We start from the raw sequence: 24,459 nt of genomic DNA on the forward strand, positions 1-24,459 counted from the left end.
ATGAGGGAGCAGTTGTGGGGTGGTGAGCGGGGATGGGAGGGAGCCAAGAGGCAGTATGGGGTGGTGAGTGGGGTTTCTGCATGTGGAGGTGGTGGGAGAGGAGGCGAGAGCAGGGGGACTCCGGGGATGAGCCTGGGAAGGTGAAGGGGTGCGAGGAGGTGGCACGGGATGGCCGGGCACGGGCAGCATTGGCAGGGTGCTGGGGTTTGTGGTGTTTTGGGATGGGGTTGGTCCCTGCCCGAGGCAGGAGGGGGGTGTGTGGGCACTGCCTGCCCCTCCCCGGGGCTGCAGAGCGGGGAGCCAGGGAGCGCAGCACGGGGTGTGCAGTCCTTCCCCTCGCTGTCCGGTCCTCAGCACGGCTGCCAGGCTTCGAAGCCTTTCTGGTGCTCATGTTTTTAAGTCCTTCCCTGCACCCACCGCCACCACCGGCTCCCTGCTTCGCTTTATGGACAAAACCCACCCCATTTCCCAGCAGGTGCTTGCCTGCAAACCAGGGCTGGCAGTGGCCGTGCGGGGACACGCACAGAGCCTCCGTGGGGAGCGAGCTCTCCTCCTGCAGGCACCCTGCTCGTCTGGATTCGGGGTGGTTGCTTTGAGGGGGAAGCTGAGCCCTATTTGGGGGTCTCTGCCCCCCCAGGAGGTGATGCCAGCTGTGCACACTGCTGGGAGCTGCCCGGCAGCAGCGGGTGGCACAGGTGAGGAGCGGCTGTGCACGGGGGCTCCTTCAAGAGCCTGGTTTGCACCCTTCAGAGGGGCGAATCGGGGATATCAGGGTCCCCAGCAGCCCCCCAGAGGCCAGTGGTTGTCTTTAGGGCCCCCCAGAGGAGCCTTTCCCTTCTCTGCGAGCACATTTATCAGCTGCCCGCTGCTGCAGCCTCCAAGAGGCCACGAGCCAGAGCCCTGATGCCCCCCTGAGGAAATGCTGGGAGGGCTGGGGGCTGGCACGGTCATTTTCCCCTCCTTCCACCCTCCTGTCCTGCTTCTGCTTCGCTTCGTTGCTTGCCTGCTGCTCTCCCCTTGGCTGGCTCTGTCTCTGCTCGCTGTGCCTAACCCCTGGCTGCGCATCTCCCCGCCTCAAGCTTGTGCTCTGCTCCCTGCCGAGGGAGGCCGGTGGCATCCTCCTGTCCCCATCCCCTCGGGGCTGAGGGTGAGCCCCCCGGGGTGGGCGAGGGCTGTGCTGGGCGCTGCCCACCCAGCAGGAGGGTGGGCGCTGAGGGCAGGAGCTGGGGGTCCCAGTGGGCCTCCGAGCAGCAGCCAGGGGCTTGCTGGGGGCACGAAGGTCGAAGGGACCGTGGGATGGTGGAGTTCAGGGCCCTTAGGGCAGGGAGGAGGGTGAAAGGCAAGCTCGCAAGCCTGGGCTTCACCCGGGGGTGAAGTTAGGGAGGCTGAAGCCAAAACGGAGCTGAAGCTGGTCAGGGATGGGGGCACCCTCACGAGGCTGCCCGTGGCACGGAGCTGGGGGCAGTGGGTGACACCGGGAGCCCCGGACGGGCTGGAGAGGCGGCTGGAGGGACCGCAGGAGCTCCACGAGGGGCAGCACCAATTCCCTCCTTGGAGATCCTCAAAAACCACCGGGACGTGGTCCTGGGCAGCCTGCTCTGAGCATCCCCGCTTGAGCAGGGCTGGGAGTGGGTGCCATCCCGAGGGCCCTTCCAGCCTCAGCCCTTCTGTTCTCCTCCTCACCCGGCGCTGCCTACCGAACGCCTCTCTGGCCTCTCACTTTTGTTACGGACCTTGACTGGGAATTTATAGCTCTATTTTTTGTCCTTTCTTTTTCCTACAACTGTCGTGTTACTAACCGTCGACTCAGCCTATCTGGGAAACCGATCTGTCAATGTAAGTGCACTTAACCCTTGGGTGTCGTCATCAGTTGATTGGCTTTTGCTAAATAAATCTTTCTATTTCTCAAGGCTTTCTGTTGTCTCTTCCTTCTCGCTGGCTCTCTCTTTCTGTACTCCTCCTGCCCTCCACGCTCTGCCAGGCCGGGCTGGCAGCCAGCACCGACACCCCCAGCATCACGCAGCCCCCTCAAAACCCAGCATCCTTCCCCGCGGGACCCCCAGCCCTCCCCTGCAGCTCGGCTCTGCCTGGCTTGTGGTGCCAACAGCAGGCTGGCTGTGAGAGCGAGGTGCCCCGAATGATTTTTTTGGGGTAGAGGCACCGTGTGGGCTCATCTCAGGGCTGGCAGACAGTCAGAGGGTGCCCGATGCTGCCTCGAGGGTATCCAGACGCTGAGCGGCGCCTTCCAGGCTCCGTGACTTTTTTTGGGGGGGGGGCTGCTGGGAAGAGAAAAGTCAGAAACGGCCTCTGAAAGGACATCAGGAGCAGTGTGTCAGCGAGGGGCTGCGGGAGAGCAGCAGGCCCTGCTCCGCGTGGCGTTTATTGCGCTGCTGGCTGCAGCGATGGAGCAGTGCCCTCCCGCGGCGGCTGGGGCTACTGGGGTGCCGGGGGGCCCTCCTGCGCCTGGCTCTCCTTCTCCAGCAGGACCTTGAGCTTGCGGTAGTACGCCTTGCAGCTGTAGCCCTCCTGGGAGCTGTGCTGGATGTGGGTCTTGACCGCCCAGAGCGTGGGGAAGACGCGGCAGCACGCCCTGCACTTGTAGCCGTGCCGCGGCACCGGCTGGCCCCGCGCGGCCGCCAGGATGTCCCGCACGGTGATGCTCACCCTGCCGCTCGTCTGCCGGCCCCTCTGGGAGGGCTGGGGACCCTCCGAGGAGCAGGAGGAGGAGCAGATGGTCTCCGAGAGGCGGTCGGCTTCCTCCGGCTCCTGGGCGCCGGTGGCCAGGCTGGAGGAGAGGTGCTGCTGGGGGGCTGCCGCGGTGCGGATGAAGTAGCTGTACGGTGAGAACCAGGGCCGGTAGATGGTGCGAGCAGGGAGCTCGCTGCCCGCTGAGGCTGCAAAGGGAAGGGCAGCAGTGAGGTGGGGGTCCCTGTATGAGCCCGGTCCAGCACGGAGAGCATCCCCTCCACCGTGGGACATGTGCGGGATGCTGGCGAGACACCCACCAGCACGAGGAGGGCTCACCCTGTGGCCAGCTGGGGCTGTCCCTCGTGGAGCTGCAAGGGCACGGGGGCGAGCTGGCACTGCTGGAGGCAGCACCCGCCGCCTTCGGGGTTCCTGCTGGGAAGACGTGGGGTGAGAAAGAGGGCAGCGCAGAGGTGGGCTGCGCCAGCAGGACCCCCCCGGTGTCTAAAAAGCACCCTTTGCCACGTGGGGCCCCCTTCCCCTGCCCACCCCGGCAGGTTTGTCCGGCCAGAGCATTGCGTGCCCCCCTGCCTGGGTGCTGCCCACGGGCACCGGCCTCAGTGGGCAGGCCCCGGGGGCAGGGGGGCTCCAGGCTGCCCCTCCCGGTGCCACGGGGCATGGCCCCCACCCAAAGGGACGGCACCGCAAAGCTCTCCATCGCCCCGGTGCAGCTTCCGTGCCAGGCCCCAGCGCCACGCTGCCATGGTTTCAGCAGCTGATGTCACTGAGGGCACCCCAGGGAGCTGCTGGGCACCGGGCACAGCCCCTCCGAGGGTCTTCAGGGACCCGGTGCTCAGAGACCCGCTGGCTCCATCCCTCGGGGCTGCCAGGGCGCAAGGGGCGAGGTGTGGGGGTGCTCAGCCACACAGGCTGCAGCTGGCCCAGCGCAGGGTGGTGCAGAAACATTGGGGTTTTGTGCCCGCACCCGCTGAATCCCATCGCTGTAGGCAGCCAGGCAGGGGATCGGCACCGCACCTCGCCTGGCAGCATGGAGAGAGCATGCAGAAGGGCCAGGCCTGCTGTCCCCTTGGTAAACCCTCTTTTTCTCTCTTTTTTTTTCCCCACAACCTGCTTCCCAAGCTGCTCGGCACCAGGTAAGAGACGCTCTGGGTGTGCTGTCAGTGCCAGCATGGTGCCCTGGGCTTGCTGCTCCCTCGTCTCACCCCGCGCTGTCCCCGCTGCATGCACTGCCCTGCGCAGGCACGGCACGGCTGCGGGGCCATGGGAGCAGCCTCCCTGTCCCCAAACCGTGTCCCCAACTTGCTGCTGGTGGACAGCCCTGAGACATTCACCCCCTGCAGCCCAGCTCACGCCCGCTCTCCACTCCCTTTCCCTTCCAGTGGACCAGAGCATGTTTGAAAACGCCAGCGCCAGCACGGCCCCCACCCCGCGCCCGCAGCACGGCCCCGCGGGCGCCCCGGCGCAGCCCTCCCGCCCTGCCGGCAGCCAGCACCTCCGCAACCTGGGCAAGGCCGTGGGGGCCAAGGTGACCGATCTCCTGCGCCGCAAGGAGCCGGCCGGCCCCCCCGGCGTGGGGGTGACGGAGGTGAATGCCAGCGCCGGTGCCGCGCTGGGCACGGGACAGCCGGGAAACGAGGAGGGGTGAGTGTCGCCTCTGCGTGTGCCCCGGGGCAGGGAGGTTTGGGCAGGCTGCAGGGGTCCTGGTGTGGGGCTGCGTGTCACTGCTGCGCTCTGCTTGCAGGCCCCCGGGGCTGGACGCCTTCCCCCGGCTGGACCCGCCGCCCCCCGTTGCCAAGAAGAGGACTCCGCGTGCCCTGAAGACCCCGCAGGACATGCTCATCGCACCCCAGCCCGTGGGCAGCAGCGTGGCGGAGCCCCCCGAGCCGCCCCCAGCGCACCCTGACCCTGCCGAGGAGTGGCTGGGGGCAAGGGACCTGTCCCCTCCCGAGCACCCTGGGGTGCTCGGCGCGACCGGTGCCTCGGCACCGAGTGGGGACCAGCCGCCTGGTGCCCTCCCCGTGCCCGACCTCATCCACAAAGGCAGCCTGGAGACCTCACCCCGCAGCGAGAAGTCCCCCCGGGGCCCAGGGCTGGAGCATGAGCTGCCGGGGAGCGCGGGGCACCCAGAGCCCTGCACCCCGAGCCGGGAGGCAGAGGGTCCCCATCCCGACCTGCTGTCCTTCGAGTAGCAGCAGGAGAGAGGCACCGTGGGGGCTGGCTCTCCCAAACACGTCTCTCGCTGCCGCTTGCTGTTCTTGGGGTCGCTATTTTGGGGATGGGGTGGAACCCCAGGCTAGCAGGAGCCACTCCTCAGCCATCATTCCTGAACCCCTCCTCCCTAGATGCCCAGGAGGAGCACTGCCTGTCTTGCCACCGCTTCTGCAGCCTCATGTGCGGGTGCAGAAGTGCCAGGACCCTCCTCACACCCGCATCCCACCCCCTGTGCCCACTGAGCAGCCCCATTTCGGGCTGCCTACAGGCCCTCCCAGCCCTGCCGCGCGCTGCCCCCAGCCCCGAGCCGTGTCCAGAGGCCGTCCCGTCCCTTTGCGGTGCCATCTCTTTGCTGTGGAGCCCCAGCCCGTGCTCGTGGCATGGGGAGGACCGAGCTGCCCCGGTGGGCACCTCACTCTGTGCGGGCCACCTCCCCTGCCCTATGGTATTTTGGGGGGCGGTGGAGCTTCTGTGGGAGACCGGGACACGAGAAGCCACGCAGTCCCCTGATACCACTCCATGATCGTTTCTGGAGAGGTTATCCTGCACGGGGACCCCAGGGCAGGTGCAAGGAAGCAGCTATGGGATGGCACGTGTTACCTGGAGCATCCTCGCCTCAAAAGTGGGCACAAACTGCCTTTGGGCAGGGCTGGGACAGGTCTCACAGCCCCACCGGTGCCACTGAAGGGTGGACAACCCAAATGGGACCTTATAAAGCCACAAACTGCCTTCCAGCAGTAGTGTTGAGGGCACCGTGTCCCCTGGAGCTGGTGGCAGGCGTGCGGCAGGGTCTGGGGCACCAGAGGTGGGCTGAAGCCTCTCCTCCTGCTGCCCCCGAGCCCATGGGTGCTGGGACAGGGAGCCTGTAATGGGACTGTGCTGTGCGTGGCTGCTGCCACCCCAAACACCAGTGTGTGTGTCCATGCCACCCGCTGAACGCCTGTAGGGCCGCATCGATGGGGACCAGGGCTCGCAGCCCCTCTCTGAGCACCCAGTGTCTTCCACCCCTGCGCCCCACAGCGGGTCCCGTCCCTCTATTTATGGCCTCCGGGCTGCACGTGTACTTGGGGCCAAAAGATGCGGATTGCACAATAAATGGCTGGGGTTGTTTTTTTTATTATTATTATTATTAATCGCTGACACCTAGCACCCCTTTTGTGGCCCCAGGGGGGTACTGAGGGGGAACCAGGGAGGAACTGGGGGAAACCGGGGTGGTGAAGGGGGAACCGGGGCTGTACTGAGGGAACTGGGGGGGTGTTTGGGGGGTAACAGGGAGGAACTGGGGGGGACCAGAGCGGTGCTGGGGGGAACTGGGGCTGTACTGAGGGGACCAGGGGAGTGCTTGGGGGGTACCGGGGCCGTACTGAGGGGACCCGGGGGGTGCTTGGGGGAGACCGGGGCTGTACTAAAGGGGACCAGGCGGTGCTGAGGGGGACCGGGGCTGTACTGAGGGGACCGGGGGTGGTGCTTGGGGGTACCGGGGGGGCGCTGAGGGGAAACTGGGGCTGTGCTGAGGGGACCAGGGGGGTACTTAGGGGTACCGGGGCTGTACTGAGGGGACAGAGGAGTGCTTGGGGGGGAACTGAGGCTGTACTGAGGGACCCGGGGGGTGCTTGGAAGGACCGGGGAAGCGCTGAGGGGAAACCGGGGCTGTGCTTAGGGGACCGGGGGGGTGCTTTGGGAGACCGGGGCTGTACTGAGGGGACTGTGGCGTTGCTTAGGGGTACCGGGGAGGCGCTGAGGGGAGCGGGGCGGTGCTTGTGGGGTACTGGGGCTGTACTGAGGGGACCGGGGCGGCGCTGAGGGATCGCCTTGCCGCGCTCCGCCCCGTTTCCGCCGTCATGGCGGCCGGAGCCCGGCGGCAGCGGCGGCCGAGCCGGGCTGCGGGAACCGGAGGCGGCAGCGGCGGCAGCAGCAGCAGCAGCGGCGGTGGCGATGGCGGCGATGTGAGGCGAGGCTGAGGCCGAGGAGGCCGAGGCGAGGCGGCGCCATGTCGGGCTGCGTGTGGGGCGCGGCGCCGCCGCCGCCGCCGCCGCTGCTGCTGGAGGCGCTGGGCCGGCTGTGGGAGGTGCAGGCGCCGCTGGGCAGCGGCTCCTCGGCCTCCGTGTACCGGGTGCGCTGCTGCGGGGACCCGCGGGCCCCTCCGGGAGCCGTCAAGGAGTTCGTGGCCCCCCCGGCTCGGCCCGGCCCCGCTCGGCGCCCCGCTGCCCGCCCGGCCGCCGCTGACTGCGCCGAGTACGGGTTCCGCAAGGAGCGGGCCGCCCTCGAGCACCTCCGCGGCCACCGCAACATCGGTAACGGGGGGGATTTGGGGGGCAGCTGGGGACAAGAGGGACAAGGAGGTGCCCCCCGAGGTGGGCAGCGCGTCCCCTGGGGTTGGGAAGGGATCCCGTGAAGGTTGAGCCGCCTGCTGCGGGTCTTGGGGCCTCCCCGTGGTGCTGGGGAGCAGCGGGGTGCAGTACTGGGGGGTTTTTGCCCGTTCCTGACGTGCCCGTGGCCGTGTCTCCCCGCAGTGACGCTGTACGGCGTGTTCACCAACCACTACTCGGCCAACGGCCCGTCGCGCTGCCTGCTGCTGGAGCTGCTGGACGTCAGCGTGTCCGAGCTGCTGCTGCACTCCAGCAACCAGGGCTGCTCCATGTGGATGATCCAGCACTGCGCCCGAGACGTCCTGGAAGCCCTGGCCTTCCTGCACCACAAAGGCTACGTGCACGCCGACCTCAAGCCACGCAACATCCTGTGGAGCGCGGAGGAGGAGTGCTTTAAGCTCATTGACTTTGGACTTAGCTTCAAAGAGGGGAATCAGGTTTGGATCCTGCTGCTCTCGGGGCAGTCTGCTCTCCCTTGCGTTGCGCGGGCCTGTGATGCTCTCAGCTCCCAAGTGAAGGAGCGGAGGTGGTCTGGTGGGGATGGCAGCTTGAGCTGGTGCTGAGGGTTTCCTGGAAGGCTAAAATGTGGTCTGGCCCATGAAACAGCAGCCGGTGTTCCCGTTCTCCCCGCGTGTCTCTCGTTGCTGTTGATGTCAGTCCTTGTGCTGCCCACAACGTGGATTCCAGAGTTAACGATTCAGCTTCCTGGAAAGTTTGCTAGTTTTCATGTGGTCAGAGGAGCGAGAGCAGCCAGATCTGTAGGATCTCTCTTATCATCCCTTATCGTACGTAGTAGTAATCCAGGCTTCGCCATCGGTCAATTGCATTATCTCTAGCGGCGTCCTTGCTCTTGTCTTTACTTTCATCCTATCTTCAGCAGCTTCCCTTTTTAAGTCTGGATGTTTCTTTCCCACGTGACTGGGTTGACCAAAGCCCTGATTGTGGCTAGGCAGCGTCTGTTCTGTCCTGACGTGGACAGATCTGTGCCTGTTCTGCTCTGCTCTTCCTGTTCGCTGAGCTTTCACTCCCTCTTCATACTGTCACTTGTTTATTTTGGTAGTGACGGGTTTTGTAAGTTTGTCCTTTCCCCTCTTGTTCCCTTCTGTGGCCTCCAGTGAAAGCACAGGGACTGTCTGCAGAGAGCCTGGGGAGGTTCTGCTGGTGGCTTGACAGAATTTCCTTTCATCCCTCCCTCTCTGAGTAACCTTCTGTGAGGGGTATCAGTAAAGCTTTTTATCAGATAGCCCTGTAGCAAATTAGCCTGTAATCACTGGGCGATGGGCGGTAAGTCGTAAGTGAGCTTCTTTCCACACACTGTCCTGGCTTCTCCTTGCACTCTTCTCATCTAAGAGGTTTTCAGATTATTATTTTTTTGACTGCTTTACCTGGTATTGACAGCAAAGCTCACTGATCCGCCAATGTCTGAGGACTGCGTGGGTGACCCGTCCCTGAATTCCTTGGTACAACATCAGATTTTAACGTGTGCACTCCTTAACGACTCCTCCGTGTTGTGCTTTGGTCCTCCCACGCTCTTGGCTGAGCACCGTTCCGTGCTGGTAATCTGCTGCTGTCTATCAGCAGAAAACACTCTCCTGGTGTCCTGTGTCTGAGGCAGATATTTTTTTTTTCTTCAGGGCTGCGTTTTGCTGCTCGCTCTGGGAGTTGCCTCATAATACTTGATCGTGCATTTTATTTGCTTCGACCCTTCTTCCAATCTGCCTTCTTTGGGCTGAGTTTCCTTCTCTGGTTCCCGTAAATACGCTGCCTGCTGGGGCGAACCTTCTGACCCTGCTTTGAATACGTACTGGCTGGCAGCCTCTCCTCCCCGCCCCTGCCGTGTCTAGCTGCGGACATGTATGAATTCCTTATCTGAGTCAAGACCGTGTTCCTTGCATTTGGGACAACTCTGCTCGGCTTGTTCTTGCATAACTTTCTGCAGTTACTGTTTAACAGGGAATGGCTGTACACAGAGCAAGGTCTCAGCCACATAAATCTCTGAAAATACCTCAGATAGTGGGAGTGAAATTTCCTCTCTCTGTTTTTGCTGGTGGCGTTGACCACGGCATTTTCTGTGTCTCAGTGTTGTTTGGTGGGGCTGCTGAACTGCTGCTTTCACCATGCCCGAGGTTTTGCTCTTTGCTGATTGGAGGCAGTACCCTACTGAGCAATTTGTGTATCTGTTTTTTGTTTTTTTGGTTTATGAAACAATTCTAAGCTCTGTTGCCTAAAAACACCTTTTGTAGACTTAATTTCCAATTGAAGAGCCAGCTAATTTTGGTTTGAGTATACTCCATGGCTAAGAATTCACAATCCTGTGCCTTCTTCAGGAAGTAAGCTTGCATATTCTTCTGTCATTCCTCGAGTCACATCAGGGCATTTGAAACGAGCCCTCCTATATCAGAAAGATCCAGCACCCAGGTTATCACCGGGCATTCAAAGGACTTGATGAGCCCACAGCTGACTGATCTGGCGTCGGCTGTGAGCAGGAGGTCGGACTGGAGACCTTCCGAGCAGCCTCTCCAATCAGCCCGCGTGTGATCCTGTGATTTTGCTGTTTTCTTTTCATCAGACAGTGTGTGGGTACTTGCCTCTGCCAGCCCCAGCAGCCGAGCAGGTATTGATTGCTGCAGCACTTCTCGCTGCGAGGGGAGAGGAGGAAGAGGCGCGTGGGAAGCGCCTTTGATAATTTCCTTGTCTGAGTGTTAGATGCCTGCTTCGTTCTTGTGATGCTGTGTTCCTGAGAACAGCAGCAGCACTTGAGTAATGGAAGCTGTTACTGATCCTCACCGCTCCTTCCGAGCGTTTTGTGCTCGTGCAGCTGATGTGGGAGCGTGCAGTGGGTGCACCACCCGTATCCTGAAGCTCCCGGTGTCCTCCGTGCTTGCACAAGGTTAACAGGCCAGTCCACTGTCACGTCCAGCCTCTTCCTCCAGGCAGTGCTGTCGTTCAGAGAGCTCAGATGCTCGTGGGGTGGCTGCTGTTTAGCTGGAAGATATTTTCCCTTCCAGTCTTTTTTTTTTCCCCTTCAGTTAGTTCAGCACAGCAAGCTGAACTGCCTTCTGGCGCGGTGCTGTCTGTCAAGCCAGCAGCGGCATTTTGGTGACCCGTTAGAAATTGCCCCTGTAAACTGATTTAAGGTTAGAGCAGAGAGCCTGGATCTGCAAAATTAACCTCTTTGTGTTTGTTCGGCCTTCTGCAGGATGTGAAATATATTCAAACAGACGGGTATCGGGCTCCAGAGGCAGAACTGCAGAACTGCCTGGCACAGGCAGGGCTCCAGAGCGAGACGGAGTGTACCTCTGCTGTGGATCTGTGGAGTCTGGGAATCGTTTTACTGGAAATGTTCTCAGGAATGAAACTGAAACATACAGTCCAATCTCAGGAATGGAAGGTGAGTGAGAACGGCTCTGGGCGTCCTTGCTTATGCCAGGCAAGTCCTCCTGCTGCTTGTGTGCACCTTGGATTTGTAAGGTAGCACCTGGCAACTAGAGAGCGTTTCCTTGATGTGTCTCTAATCCTATTGTCCTGGGTATTAAGGCTTCAAAGCCTTAGAGACCTGCCTGCCCTGTGGGACTGACGTGTCTGAACACTGCCTGTGTTCAGGCTGCCGAAATCCTACAGCTCCAGGATTCTGTGTTTCGGAGCCTGTGTCTCCCCAATTAACTGGAAGTTAATTGTGCTGGCCGTAGTGCCGCACAGACAGAGGAACGGTGTACACGGATGATGGCTACTATTGCGCTACTATTTCCTTTCATCCCTAATTACCACTTATTTTTCTTCCCAGGCAAACAGTTCTGCCATCATCGACCGCATTTTTGCCAGTGAAGGGGTGGTTAATTCAGCCATTCCAGCTTATCACCTCAGAGACCTTATCAAAAGGTATCTTCCTGCATTTACTAAGTGTTGCTTAAAGATGTGTCCTGTGAAGTCTTGTGCCTTGGAGCCCACACCTACCACTTTTTTTTGTAATGTCCTTGCCACTATGCTGGTCACAAGTGCAAGCATTAGCTATATTAGCTGTGCTTTCATTAACCCTGTATTATTAGCTGCTCTGAATCCCATTTTTGACAAGATGTGGGAGCTTCTTGAAGTACGATGGCTTTTATGAGACTGCATGTGTGTCTGAGACAGGAGCAGAGTGGCCAGGAGAGGTGGAGCTGGAACATGCAGTGTTCGTTCGGAAATTCTAATGAGCAACTTCCATAATTCGGTGCTGAAAGACATCTCAAAGCAAAACCTCCTGTATTATGTACTTGAAACGCTCTCAGAGGATCCTTCTGGTGTGCTTAAGCTGTGAATTGGAAGATGGGCTCTTGACTGTTCTCCTTGTACCATAAGCACCCGAAAGATAGGCTATTCCTCGGTGCTGGCTTCCAGCCCAAGGTGAATTGGATGCAGGAATGTCACATGCAGGAGCATAAGGATCTCTCTTCTCTTGCAGCATGCTTCATTGTGACCAAGGAAAGCGAGCCTCCGCTGAAAAGGCTTTGTGCAGCCCGTTCTTCAGCATTCCCTTTGGTAAGCTGTGCACGTGGGCCCCGCTCGCAGCTTGGGCAGCATATCCTGGGAGCAGCAGGGGTGTGCAGCTGCTCCTGCTTTTGTCCTTGCTGCTCCTCCCTGGTTTTGTGGCACTTTCAGCCCTCTGGTAGCCAGGTCAGACAGGGCACTTAGCTGGCATTATGACCCTTAAGGTGCATTTGAAGAGTGCAGAGCTATTTAGGGGAGGCTGATGGCTTTTACGTGCCTGGAGTTTCCCAGTTCAGAAGCTGGGAATGGGAGCAAGCTGGTGGGTGCCTCTGCTGCTGCCTGCTCCTTGCAGGCCGAGCAGTCCCGGTGTGCTCTCACGGTGCTGCAGCCTGTCTTGGGGCCTGCCCAGGAGAGTGTGAGCCTACATTTGCAGTGACAAAAGTCACTGAGGACATCAGGGCCTGCCTTTCCTCACATCCGCATGGCAGGTCAGGCAGTTGTCGCTGTTGCTTTGATCTAGCACTTCCTCTTCACTTGAGGAGAAAGGTGGTGTTCCCCCAGGACTGCATGTTTCCCCATAATCCCCCCCCCATGCAGACTGTCAGCAAAAGATGGGCAGGGACTGCCCTGTGTAGGCTCCTATCCCTCCCCATTTTCTGTTCCAAAAGCACCACAGCAGCATTCTTCAGAGCTTGCTGGCTCTCAGAGGACCAGCAAAGAGCTCTGCATCCAGCTCTTCTGCAGCATAAGTCAACGTTTCAGGCATCCAGCTTCTTGCTGGGCTAGTATTTTCTCTTCAGGCCTTGCTTTTCCTAAGCTGCTTGGTGTAGCTTGCAGTGAAGGCTGTTAAATATCGCATCTTCCAAGGCTGCACCTAGATGTTGGCATCCCTTTGTACTGGCAAAGGTAAACAGCTCATCCTGGTTTTAAAACTGCTCTTGCATTTCGGAAGCTGGGGCTGTTGTAATCAAAGCCACCTTCCGTGGAAGGAGCTGAACCTTCCTGCCAGTTCTGCCGTAGAGCAGAGGGAGCAGCGTTTTGGCAGTACGTCCACATCTCGTTATAAACACGCAGACCTCTAACTGTACCCTCTTGTACTAGAAAGGTGCTTCTGTGGGTAGTGCTACAAGCTCATAAAGCAGCTTCGATTTTTCTTTAGCTGCTGGTTCTCTCCTTTGCCTAGCTTACACGTAAGCGTGTCTGCACAAAGAAGCATTCACTGCTGCTTTCCTAGGAAGTCAGAATGTGAGCTGTCACTACCTTCCACTTGGCCACAGTTGTTCTGTTTAGAGCAAAGACAGCTGAGAACGGCCTTCCTTGTCGTTTCCAGCCAAGACGTGACTTTCCAGTTACTCAGCTTCTTTCCTGAGCTGCTTGTAGGCAGCAGCCAGCTGTGTTGTCAGTGCAGTGGGTGTCACCTGGGACTCTGAATGGGAGCAGAGGTGCTGGGCAGAAAGCTTGTCCTAGGACAGAAGGGTGTTGCAAGTGCATTTGTCACTTGGTTATAAGAAGACAGATGGCTCCGGGTTGTAGGGGTTGGTTTGTCTCCCTCCTCTGAGAAAGACACAGATGTATTTGAATAAAAGGAGCTGCATGTAAGGCTGAGGCAATGGTTAAATGTTTCAGTTCCCTATTCCTCTGATGCTATCTCTGGGTTGCCAACAGCCCTAAGGAAGAATGGTCACAGCAGTTCTCTGGGAGCTGACTGTGATACCTCTCTTTGAAGGAATGCTCCCGAGTGCTGCCTGGGCATCGTCTAGATAAGGCCTTTCATCCTCCAGGCTTCTCGTAAGGATTCCTCCGTGTCACACGGTAGAAGATTTACAGCGTGTTACTTGACTGTCATCTCCTCTTGCCCTGTGAAATCAAGGCCGTGCCTGTGCAGGGCAAAGATGTCAGCTTCTTGCACGCTGTGTGCTTAGCGTGGAAAAGTATTTCCAAGGGAGCAGTCACCTGCTGTCTTTGCAAAGCCAGTCAGAGGGCTCAGGCTGGAGAACCGGAGCCATTTCTTCCCTTTTCTCTCCTGTTTCATTTTCAAATGTGAGACCCGTGAGCCCTGCTGTTGTGTTCAGCTGCTGTAGGTGGCTGATACAAGTAAAGGTATGTTCCTGCTCTTGAAGCACTGCAGGTTGGGCTCCCAGATCTTATATTGACAGCCCTGCTGGGCCCTTTCAGGAACATGAAATCGAGGTTTCGTTGTTGAAATGGCATTTCAATGGCCTCCCAGGTGTGGTTCTCATAGTCTGACATTAGTCTGGCCACCTCGTTCCACAGGAGGATCCATGCAGCGCTGCTCCAAGTCATCGTGGAGCTGCCTGTTTTCTTCCAGAGCCAAGGGTCCTGTGGCCGTGGGCTTCATTTCTGCTCCTGTGAAGCCTTTCACAGGATCAGTGCTCACCCACTTGCCTCGTGTGGCACTGACTTAGTCCGTAGCACTGCCTCAAGTAGCTAAATAGCTTTCTTTTTCTGTTGTAAGGTGCTCTCAAAACACCATGTTGCAGCTGGATTTTGATGGTGGGGTTTCACACAGTGTTTAGGGAAGAACCCGAGTATAACCTAGAGTCAGCTGAGGCTCAGGCCTCAAGAACTGAAGTTACAGAAGCTCTCTGGCCCCTTTCCAGCTTGGCTGGAACCGGTAACAGGAGGAGCAGGTTACACAGTGGTTCTTTCATCTTCTTGCATCGCCGTGTATAAAAGATAGTTTGCTCAGCTACCACAGCCCTTGAGGTCACGTCAAATTCTAAATGTGAGCTAGGCAGACATAATTCTAGTCTTAATTGCTCCCAGCTTTGTAATTTTAAAAGCAATTTCAGGTGCTAGCCTCGGTATAATTGCAGAGTACACTGAATCCTTTGGGAGAGCCTGTTAGCACGCAGGCAAAGATAAGTTGGAAACGGGGAAAATGCATTACCTGTAAATGCAGGTAATGATGGAGCAGAGCTAAACTACTGCAAAGAGCAGTCAGTCCTTGTGTATATTGAGTCAGCTTCATGTTTTCTTGCTCCTTTGATTTCCTTTCTCTAACTGTGGGTGTCGCGCAGCTCCCCATATCGAAGATCTGGTGATGCTCCCCACGCCTGTGCTGAGGCTGCTAAACGTTCTGAGCGATGCTTCTCTGCAGAGCGAAGAGGAATATGAAGGTTGGTGTGTGCTGTGCCAGTCACGTGTAGCAATGTCATTTCACTGCTTTGGATTTTGGGGTGAGAGAGCAAGCAGAAGAGCAAATAATAGACACAAGAGTAGTAGCCAAAGAGCTTCTCAGCTGAGTTCTGATACCTAGAGGGTCAGCTGCACTAACAGGGAATAGGCTAAGGCTGAAAGATTGAGCCAAAGAGCAGAGCTTGTAGTGAGTTCCTGAAGGATCTCAAATGTTGAAGAAGGTTGATTTTAATTTTCCTCTCTGGTTAAATGCTCACAGAGCTTGTGATGTGTTCGTGGCTCTGAGCTGCTGCTGAACATGTGCAGGGCTCTGTGGAGCCCAGGAACAGGATCCTCAGAAATTTGCTGGTCTACAAAAGTCACAAATTCTGAACGTTTTGGCTACTGGAAGGCTTTGTGAGCAGGAAGCACTCACTGCCTATGTGCTCCTGAGGCCTGGTGTCAGGGATTCACAGCCTTCAGGTCTGTCCCTGGCCTCAGGTCAGACACTGTCCTGTTACGTGGCTGCTCAGCAGTGTCAGCCTCTGCGGTGACATTCCCTGATTAATTTAAATCGAGAGGCAAAGGCTGTGTTGACTGAAAGGTCTTGAGGTGTTCATCTGGCCTTTTTTTTGCTTCTTAGCAAACCCTAGTTTGCAACGTGAAAGGCAACCATCTCTTTTCTTTCTCAGATATCCTGGAAGACATCAGAGAGGAGTGTCAGAAATACGGACCGGTGGTTTCCTTGCTTATTCCAAAGGAGAATCCTGGTAAAGGCCAAGTAAGTGAAGGGAGGGGAGAGGCCGTGCGATTCCCACGGACGCTGTGTGCTGCAGGGCTGCTGCTCAGCTTCTGGAAGTCTCCTGGCTGACAACAGTGCTAAAAATATCTGGGCCTCTTGAAGGACAGCGCAGGTTCCTGCCCGGTTGTGCAGGGTTCCCTAACCTGGGAGGGCCCCAGACGAGAGTTAAAATTGCAGTTCAGAGATGCAGCTTCTTCCTTTTTAGCTCCACTGCTCTGGACTCAACCGAGGATAAAGGGGAAAAACTTGCTCAGGAGCCGTTTCCCCAGTTGCAGGGGTGGGAGGGAGTGAGTGGCGTGCTGCCTGGAGGCTTCACTTTTCCTCTCTCTTTTTCAGGTCTTTGTTGAATATGCAAATGCTGGTGATTCCAAAGCTGCCCAAAAAATGCTGACTGGAAAGATTTTTGATGGCAAGTTTGTTGTGGCTACGTTTTACCCACTGAGTGCCTATAAGAGAGGATATCTGTACCAAAACTTGCTGTAGGCCGTAGCAACAATCAGGAGAGTTGTCTCGCTCCTCTTCCTCACGTGTTTTACAGTTGAATGTACAAAAGAGCTTCCTAGCCCTGCTTCTGAGTCATCCCTAACGAAGAGATGCGAAGGACTGAGAGGGGCTTTGAAACCTTTACTGCTGCTTTGTGATGTGCAGAGGAGGCCTGGGTGGCTTTATGCGTGTGCTTGTGTGTGTGTGTGTGTGTGTGTGTCGTGCTTGCTCGTTTACACTAGGCGCGTGGCTTTGCCTGCCCCGGCAGGCGCTCGGGTGCCGATGGTGACCGTGGGGACCTCGAGGCAGAGCAGGTCGTGGCAAGCACTCGGGAGTGCTGGAAATAAGAGCTGGAACCTCACCTCAGCACCCGGTTTCGCTCCAGGGAGAGCGAAAGGCTGTGGCTTTCAGCCTTCGCATCCCCCAGAGCAGAAGGTGGCGGTGAAATCAGATCAGCTGAGCCATGCAGAGCACAAGCTGGGCCCGGGGAGTGAGCTGTGGTGAGCCAAATTTGGGTGCCCAGGTGGGCAGGAGCTGCCTGGCTGGGGATGGACACCAGCAGAGCGGTGCCGGCCTCGGTCCCAACACACCCTGGAAGCACTTTGTAGCCCGAGGTGATGTGAAAGCTCTGTCGCGTGGAGTCATCTTCCCAGCCCGTACCCTGCGCCGGCACTGAGGCTCCGAGCTCTGATGCCAAATCCTCCGTAGTATGTGAGTGTCTGTAGGTGATATTTTTGGAAAGGAGTGCGGCGGCGCGCAGTGTTCCTTGTGTCTCAGCAGGACTTCTGCCTGCGAGTCTTAGGAGAAATGACAAATATTTATCTGTTGTAGGCCCCACGCTTGGCTTTTCCGTGTTGTGCAGTTTGTTGGTTTTCTTTTTTTTGCATTAACCCGTTAGACTTGTCGTAGGTTAGAAGCACTGACACTTTTGGTCCTTGAGAGGTGACACAAAGGGCCTGAGGCAATCTGAGATCCTGTTTGGAAAGGGCTGGGCCGGTAACCAGGCTTACCTGGCCGGATTCGTGTCTTTCCCAGTGTCCACGGTGGGTTTTTGGGACAAGGACCTGGGCGAGCAGCATCCCTGCTCCCCCCGAGCGCTCTCCCTGCTCACGCAGCTCTAAAGCACAGGCAGAAGATCTCTAACCCTGCTGAAATACTTGAGGGCAGCTCCGAAACTGCCTCTGACCTGCCCCGGAGTAATAACCCCAGTTACTTTGCAGTTTACGTCCTCGTGGTTTACTTCTCGCATCTAGCTGAGGCTGGACTTGCTGGAATCCTGCACTTAAGTGGTCCTCCTGGATTTTGCCCCGCGTGCATGCGTGCAGAACCGACGTCTGTAGCATTTCACGGGTGTCCGTGCTGGCGTGGAGTCCTGTCTGCTGCTGGTGTGGAGTCCTGTCTGCTGTCGCCCTTGCCAGCCTTCCCCAGAAAGGACCAATCCCTTCCAATTTCCCTTGTCGCCTTTGAGATGGTAGAATTTTCCAGGAAAAAAAAATATAATAATAATAATAATAAAAATCCCGCCGTGAGTTTTGAGGTCTGATTTGCTGGTCAGGCTGTTCCCGGGACGATGCTACTTTGGTGTACGTAGCTGTCGAGCAGCTTTGTGTAGGTGGGCTGTGTGATCCAGTGCTGTTAAGTTACCTGTCCTTGCGGCGAAGCACCTTTAGCGTCTGGAAGGAGTTGGACAATCAGTCGGGTGAGGGGTTTCTCTCCACGAAGAGCAGCGGTGAGATTGCTGACAGCACCCTGAACGTGGCCAGGCAGTGACCGAGCTCCTCAGCTCTGAGCTGGTGCTGTCTCTGGCAGGCTTTGCCGTCGGTAGGAGCGCCGTGGCCCCAAATCCATCGTCAGTGCCACTGTGCCAGCAGCACCAAGCTGGCTGTGTGTGTGCCCCAGGGCTGGTGCTCAGCTGAAGACGAGAGCCGTGCCAGGATTAATCCCCAGAGAGGAGCTGCAGCACGGTGAAGTTGCTCTCCCAGGATTTGGCTGGGGTTTTGTTCAGCTGTTTTGGTAGGAACTGGATACATCTGCAAGATGCAAACTCCTGCCACCGTGTTTGCTCTCTGGATGCTCGCTGACCGGCCCTGAGCACTGAATGGAGCAACAAACAACCCACAAAGCTTATTTTTTTGGCCCGGCTAGAGGTGAGGATGCTGATCTTTGTCCTGTCACTGGGTCCAGGATTCTCCCTGCAGGCTGTGGGAGTGCGGAATGGGGAAATTTAGGAACTCCTCGGAGCAGAAGGCTTTTCTCCCTCACCATCTGCCTTCAGCTTGACAGAGGAAGGCTGTGAAGCTCACCCCGCTGTCTCGGCGAGCTGCGGGTGGCTTGGCACACCATCCAGCCCTGTTAAACCCGTGCTCCTGAACCCGGGGTTGGCACAGCTGCCTTCCTAAAGCTTCCCCCTGTGCCAGGCAGCTGTGTGCCCGATCCCGGTGATTAATAAAGGATGCTTCGAGGCAAAACCCTGGTTCAGCCATCTTTTGGGGTGGCCCTGGGTGTGCATGTCATCGCCTGGAGGGCTTGGGGGCTGCCTGGGGAGGACGGGGCGCAGGATGACGCCTTTCCCTGTGTGTCTGCAGTGCTCCCTTGGGGTTGGGGGTGGTGTTTATTTATTTATTGTTTATTGATTTTTTACAACTCCCCACCCTTGGCCTCGCTCCTGCTCAGGGAGAGGCTGGGTAAGGCCGAGCTTCCCGTGGTGATTCAGCTCCCATATCCTCCAGGGGGGGTCCTGAGGGAGCGAGGAGCGGTGTGAGGGGGTTCTGGGGGAGTCCTGGCACTGTTTGTGGGGTTTTTGGAGCTCCCTCTCTGCGGGGCCGCGCGGCCGAACCCCCCCTCAGCGGCCGCCTCCCGCCCTCCCTGCCTCCCCGCTGACGTGGCGCGCGTTGCCATGGCGCCGCCCGCCCCGCCCCCCCGTCGCTCTCATTGGCCGCCCCTCCGCGCGGCGGCGGAGGTCGGTGCCTCCCGGCGGCCCAATGAGAACGCGCGGCCCAGGCCGCCGCCGCTCCCCATTGGGCGCGGCGCGGCGGCCGGGAGGGGTATAAAAGGGGGGCGGCGGCGCGGCGCGGCCGGCGGCGGCGGCGGGATGGAGGCGGAGGAGGAGGGGGAGCTGCTGGCGGCGCGGCTGGCGGCGGGCGGGCAGGGCCATGTGCTGCGCTTCTGGCCGCAGCTGGGCGCCGCCGAGCGCCGGGAGCTGGCGGCCGAGCTGCGGGGCATGGACGTGGCCGAGATCAACCGCTTCTTCCGCAGGGCGAGGGGCGGCGGTGCGGCGGCTGCGGAGGGGGCACCGGACGGGAGGATGGAGCCGGTGCCCCGGGACGTGCTGGGCAGCGCCTCCCGGGACCGAGGGCTGCTGCCGGGCTGGGAGAGCCGCGGTAGGAGCCGGGGAGGGCGAGGAGGGGAGGGACGCGGGGCGGGGGGCTCGGTGCCGGGCCCCACGCGTGTCCTCGCGTCCCCGCAGGGCTGGCGGAGATCGCGGGGGGCCGCGTGTGCGCCCTGCTGCTGGCCGGCGGGCAGGGCACCCGCCTGGGCGTCCCCTACCCCAAGGGCATGTGCGACGTGGGGCTGCCCTCCAGAAAGAGCCTCTTCCACCTGCAGGCCCAGCGCCTGCGGAGGCTGCAGCAGCTGGCGGAGGAGCGGCACGGGGAGCCCTGCTGCATCCCATGGTGAGCTGCTGGTTGCGGGTGTCCCCCCTTTCCCTGCCCTGGGTGCCCACCCCCCTGCCCAGGGTCCCAGGGGTGCTCCGAGGATGTCCAGCAGGGTTTTTTTTGGGGTGTTTTCCCGCCCAGGTACATCATGACAAGCGGCCGGACCATGGAGTCCACCCAGGAGTTCTTCCAGAAGCACCGCTACTTCGGGCTGAAGAAGGAGGACGTCGTCTTCTTCCAGCAGGGCATGCTGCCCGCCCTGGGCTTCGACGGCAAGATCCTGCTGGAGGAGAAGGGCAAGATCTCCATGGCGCCAGGTCTGCGGGGCTGAGGGCGAGTTTTGGGGACAGCTGGGCTGCGTGTCCTGCTGCCCCACACCCTGCTCCCCGCTCCTCTCAGCCCGGCTGCCTGCTGATGGCTCCCGGGGGGCAGCTCGCAGCATGACGCAGGCTGGGAGGTGTCGGTGTTGGCAGGGAGGACCAGGGTGGGGTGCAGCCTGGTGGGGGATCCTTCGTCATGCTGAGCACATTTCCCGGCTTTGGGGAGGATTTGGAGGAGGAGGAGGGTGGGTGTGGATGGCTCAGCGGGGCGGCCGTGTGTCACTGCACCCCAACGCCGCCTTCTCCCCCCCCACAGATGGTAACGGGGGCCTGTACCGGGCCCTGGGGGCGCACGGCATCATGGCCGACATGGAGCGGAGGGGAGTGCGCAGCGTCCACGTCTACTGCGTGGACAACATCCTGGTGAAGGTGGCCGACCCCGCGTTCATCGGGTTCTGCTTGGAGAAGGGAGCCGACTGCGGTGCCAAGGTATTGTTCCTGGGCTGCCCTGCTCCTCGCACGGCTTCCCTGGGCCTTTTTACCCTTCCCCACCAGTCCCCTGTATCCAAGAGAAGAGCTCCGGGAGGTGCAGGGTGTTGCTGACCCCGTCTGTGCCATCCTGGCACCGAGCCTGGCCCCGTGCCCCACCTGGAGGATGTTGCACGCCCAAAGTTTTACTCGATCAGCAGCGAAAGGGGCTGAGCGCTTGTGTTTGCGTTGGGCTTGGCTCTGGCAAACAGGTGACAGGGCTCGCTGTCCTTGAAGCTTTCAGAGCGCGAGCTGGGAGGCAGAAAGCTGTCAGTCCCTCCCTCTGGCCCGGGTGGCAGGAGGAGGAAATAAACCCAGATGTGCACAAAGCGGAGCCCTGCGTGCCTGTGGTGGCCAGGTAACGTGTTGGGGTGGCTCTGCCGAGCTGGCAGCCCTCTGCTGTTCACGTGGGGGCCAAATGCCAACATTTACCTGCGTCCTCTGCCTGCCACACACGGGCCTGGTGCCAGGTCCTGCCCGCGCCCTCTGGGTGTGACTGACAGCCGTCACCAGCCCTGCCACCGCGCCCTCTGGCCACCGTCACCAGAACCAGCTGGGCTGCAGCATCCTCGGCCCTCCCCAGGCCCTGCTTTCAGAAAAATGACCCCATGGGGGCTGCTGGATATAGGGGGCCTTTCCCTGACGTGCTTCCCGTGGGCAGGTGGTGGAGAAGACCAACCCCACGGAGCCGGTCGGCGTGGTGTGCCGCGTGGACGGCGTCTACCAGGTGGTGGAGTACAGCGAGATCTCCCTGGCCACCGCGCAGAAGCGGGGCGCGGACGGGCGGCTGCTCTTCAACGCCGGCAACATCGCCAACCACTACTTCACCACCGCCTTCCTGAAGGACGTGGTCAAGTACGGGCTCGAGCGAACGCACGGCTCACGTGCTCTGCCCCGTGTCCGATGCCTGTCCCCTTCCTGTGAGATGTAGGGTGGCCGCTGCGTGCCAAAGTGACCCCCCTCTCGGCTTCTCGCAGCACCTACGAGCCGCAGCTGCAGCACCACGTGGCCGAGAAGAAGATCCCGCACGTGGACGTGGAGACGGGGCAGCTGGTCCAGCCCGAGAAGCCCAACGGCATCAAGATGGAGAAGTTTGTCTTCGACATCTTCCAGTTCTCCAAGTAGGCCCTTTTCTCTCTGCGGGGGGCGGGCTGCTGACCCTACAGCCGGGAGGGGCAGGGAGAGAGGGAGCAGGCACATCTCCCAAACATGCCCCTGACCCTTCTGTGTCCCGCTCCCTCCCTCCCCATCCCCCAGGAAGTTCGTGGTGTACGAGGTGCTGCGCGAGGACGAGTTCTCTCCCCTGAAGAACGCGGACAGCCAGAACGGCAAGGACAACCCCACCACGGCCCGGCACGCCCTCATGTCCCTGCACCACCGCTGGGTCCTCAACGCCGGGGGACACTTCGTGGATGAAAACGGCACGCGCATCCCCGCCATCCCGCGGTGAGCCCCTGCTCTCGCTGCTTTCCCCGAAAACCCTCTGCCTTCCCGTGGGTTAGAGCTGCTGGGAAGAGGAGCCTCCTCCGTCCCCTTGGGCTGGCTGTAAAGCACCAGGCAGTCCCCAGCCCGTTCCTGCTCCTGCAGCCAGCACCGCTGGAGCCCTTGTCCCGGGTGGTTCGTGGGGCAGAGCCGGGCGTGAGCTGCAGGAGGAGCTGTGGGCCCGCAGGAGCTGCTTCCCTTCTCATTTCAAGCCCTGGAAACTGCACCCTGCAGTCTCCCTTGCGGCCAGGGGTGCCCGTGCAGCCCGGAGGTGGCTCCCCAAAGCCCGACACAGCAGATCGCAGCACCCCACTGGGGGAGGAGAGCAGCCCCCGCCTCATTCTGCCCTGTTGTTTCTCTATCCCAGCCTCGTTAACCCTTGTTTATTCCCACTAGCCTCCCAAACGGAAGGTCAGACGCCCCCCCGGCCGATGTCACCGCCAAGTAACTATTCGTGCAGCCGGGCTGCGGTGCATGGTGGCGGGGCTGCGCTCAGGGGCTAACGGGCTCCGGGCAGCTCTCCGGGGACTAACGGGGGCTCGGGGCGCATGCTGGCACCGGGGCACGTCTCACCCTGAAGGCTCCTGCAGCTGGGCGATGGGTGGCACCGCTCCTGCCTGGGGCTCCTTTCTGCAGAGGCTGAGGGTTTTGGGCTGCCCGGTTGGTGCAGGAGGGCGGGCAGCCTGCTGCTGGTGGGCAGCAGCACGGCCTGGGAGCTGTTGTGAAACACTCTGGGTTTTTTTTTCCTTCCCGGAGCAGCAGGCAGCACAGCCCGGGCTCGTCACGCAGCGCAGCCAGCTCCGAGCCCGGCCGGTCCCGCAGCTGGAGGTGGCTGCTCTCCTGGTGGCTGCCAGACAGCCGGCAGCCCGGCCCCTGGAACGGGATTAAAAACACAAACTGGCCTCCAGATCCTGGCTTTGATGTAGCACATGTGGATCTGAACGTGGGCGGTCAGCTGCGTTCGTGTGACTTCAGCTAGTGAGCTCTGACGAGCCAGGCTGCGAAATTGGTGAAAGCCCCTGGCTAATGAGGACCTGGAAATTTATGGGAAGAGGCTGGAAAGCGTTAAGAAGTGTTAAAACATCTCTGGGACAGCAGGCTGTTCCGCAGGCGCAGGGAACACCTGGGGCTTCAGCTTAGCGTGTGCCCCTGGGATTAGTGAGAGTGGACGGGCCCCGAGCTTGTCACCTTCGTGCCCTTCCCCAGCAGTCACACCTCCTGCTGCTTTGGGGTGGAGATGTTCCTGCTTTGTAATTCAGAACCCCAAGCGCTTTCAGGTTTATGCTGGTTAGGATGCAGGATAAAGGATGCAGCTCCTACATGAGCTCGAACCCAGTCAGCCTGCAAGGAGAACCCAGCAGGAGGAGGGGTGGCCGGCTCGCTTGCAGCGCCGGGCACAGCGGGGCTGCGCTCTGGGGACGTAGATAGATGCTAGATCCTCCGGGGAGCTGCACCTCGAGCTCTCTTCCCTTTCAGCTGCTGCTGGTACCTAAACCTTGGCTCGCACCTACCTGGAGGGCACGGCACGCGAGGCTTGACTAACCCGGGGAGCGGCACCGCCTGGCTCAGCCCGCGGGGCTCCCGGCGGGCAGGCGCTGATGCTGGGGGGGCTTTCTCTCCGCAGCCTGAAGGACGCCAGCGACCTGCCCATCCAGTGTGAGATCTCTCCCCTCATCTCCTACGGCGGAGAGGTAAGGGGCTGCGCTCCGGCCCTGAGCTCTTGGAGCACGCCCGCCTTCGTTAAGCGTCCTAACGAGCTGCTTCCCACCCCGCCAGGGCCTGGAGAAGTACGTGAAGGACCGCGAGTTCCGAGCGCCTCTGATCATCGACGAGGACGGGATCCACGAGCTGGTGAAGAACGGGATGTAGCGGCAGGCACCCCGTGCCCTGGACACGTGAAGGTTTATGGCTGGGGCTGCCGGGGGCTGGTCCTGCTCCCTCTAAGCTCCCGCAGAGGAGGACGCAGCCCGCTCGGTTCCTGGCACGCTGTATGCTTCTATTTATATTTTAATTTAAAAACCAAACACTTTATGGATTTCCCCTGCCACGAAGCACAGCTGCGGTGCTGCTCTTTGCACCTCAGGCTGTGGGCATTTATTTTTAAACGTGTATATAGGAACAGTCATTGTACATGCAGAGGATTTTTATGGTACGGGGCTGGGGGTAATCTTTGAATTTTTATTTTTCTCGAATCTACACGGCTATTTTTTTTAATAGGGTTCTCGTCATTGCCCGTGTCCTCCCTTTAGCTCATCCTTTGTATGTTGCACAACTGGAATTGCCTGATTAAACCCCTGAGG

General features: G+C 59.6%; 4 protein-coding genes across 4 annotated transcripts; 3 read left to right on the top strand and 1 right to left on the bottom strand.

Annotated features, from left to right (window-relative positions):
* Nucleotides 1-2,433: 2,433 nt before the first annotated feature.
* On the bottom strand, nt 2,434-2,979 carry SPATA46 (spermatogenesis associated 46; the record flags this gene model as incomplete). The annotated part of the gene is made up of 1 exon (XM_084291183.1): nt 2,434-2,979. The coding sequence occupies one exon, from the start codon at nt 2,977-2,979 to the stop codon at nt 2,434-2,436; it is 546 nt and encodes a 181-aa protein (XP_084147309.1).
* A 1,010-nt stretch (nt 2,980-3,989) lies between these two features.
* Nucleotides 3,990-5,903, top strand: LOC311211894 (uncharacterized protein C1orf226). The gene is made up of 2 exons (XM_084290897.1): nt 3,990-4,347; nt 4,448-5,903. The coding sequence occupies exons 1-2, from the start codon at nt 4,097-4,099 to the stop codon at nt 4,893-4,895; spliced, it is 699 nt and encodes a 232-aa protein (XP_084147023.1). The 5' UTR covers nt 3,990-4,096; the 3' UTR covers nt 4,896-5,903.
* An 844-nt stretch (nt 5,904-6,747) lies between these two features.
* Nucleotides 6,748-16,272, top strand: UHMK1 (U2AF homology motif kinase 1). The gene is made up of 8 exons (XM_084291091.1): nt 6,748-7,211; nt 7,431-7,723; nt 10,486-10,677; nt 11,071-11,165; nt 11,728-11,804; nt 14,795-14,893; nt 15,584-15,672; nt 16,030-16,272. The coding sequence occupies exons 1-8, from the start codon at nt 6,908-6,910 to the stop codon at nt 16,174-16,176; spliced, it is 1,296 nt and encodes a 431-aa protein (XP_084147217.1). The 5' UTR covers nt 6,748-6,907; the 3' UTR covers nt 16,177-16,272.
* A 2,800-nt stretch (nt 16,273-19,072) lies between these two features.
* Nucleotides 19,073-24,459, top strand: UAP1 (UDP-N-acetylglucosamine pyrophosphorylase 1; the record flags this gene model as incomplete). Its single annotated transcript, XM_084291184.1, has 10 exons — nt 19,073-19,556; nt 19,643-19,847; nt 19,971-20,146; nt 20,466-20,638; nt 21,339-21,532; nt 21,655-21,798; nt 21,935-22,123; nt 22,556-22,603; nt 23,784-23,850; nt 23,936-24,459. The coding sequence occupies 10 exons, from the start codon at nt 19,073-19,075 to the stop codon at nt 24,026-24,028; spliced, it is 1,773 nt and encodes a 590-aa protein (XP_084147310.1). The 3' UTR covers nt 24,029-24,459.

Source organism: Netta rufina, assembly GCF_964035555.1.
Source record: "Netta rufina genome assembly, chromosome: 8".
NCBI classification, from domain to species: Eukaryota; Metazoa; Chordata; class Aves; order Anseriformes; family Anatidae; genus Netta; species Netta rufina.

Bases quoted from the DNA above. Each gene is read 5' to 3' on its own strand.
- UHMK1 (XM_084291091.1), top strand. From the start codon at position 6,908: ATGTCGGGCTGCGTGTGGGGCGCGGCGCCGCCGCCGCCGCCGCCGCTG. The intron at 7,212-7,430 runs GTAACGGGGGGG...GTCTCCCCGCAG, and splicing joins CCGCGGCCACCGCAACATCG to TGACGCTGTACGGCGTGTTC. The intron at 7,724-10,485 runs GTTTGGATCCTG...GGCCTTCTGCAG, and splicing joins GCTTCAAAGAGGGGAATCAG to GATGTGAAATATATTCAAAC.
- LOC311211894 (XM_084290897.1), top strand. From the start codon at position 4,097: ATGTTTGAAAACGCCAGCGCCAGCACGGCCCCCACCCCGCGCCCGCAG. The intron at 4,348-4,447 runs GTGAGTGTCGCC...CTCTGCTTGCAG, and splicing joins CAGCCGGGAAACGAGGAGGG to GCCCCCGGGGCTGGACGCCT.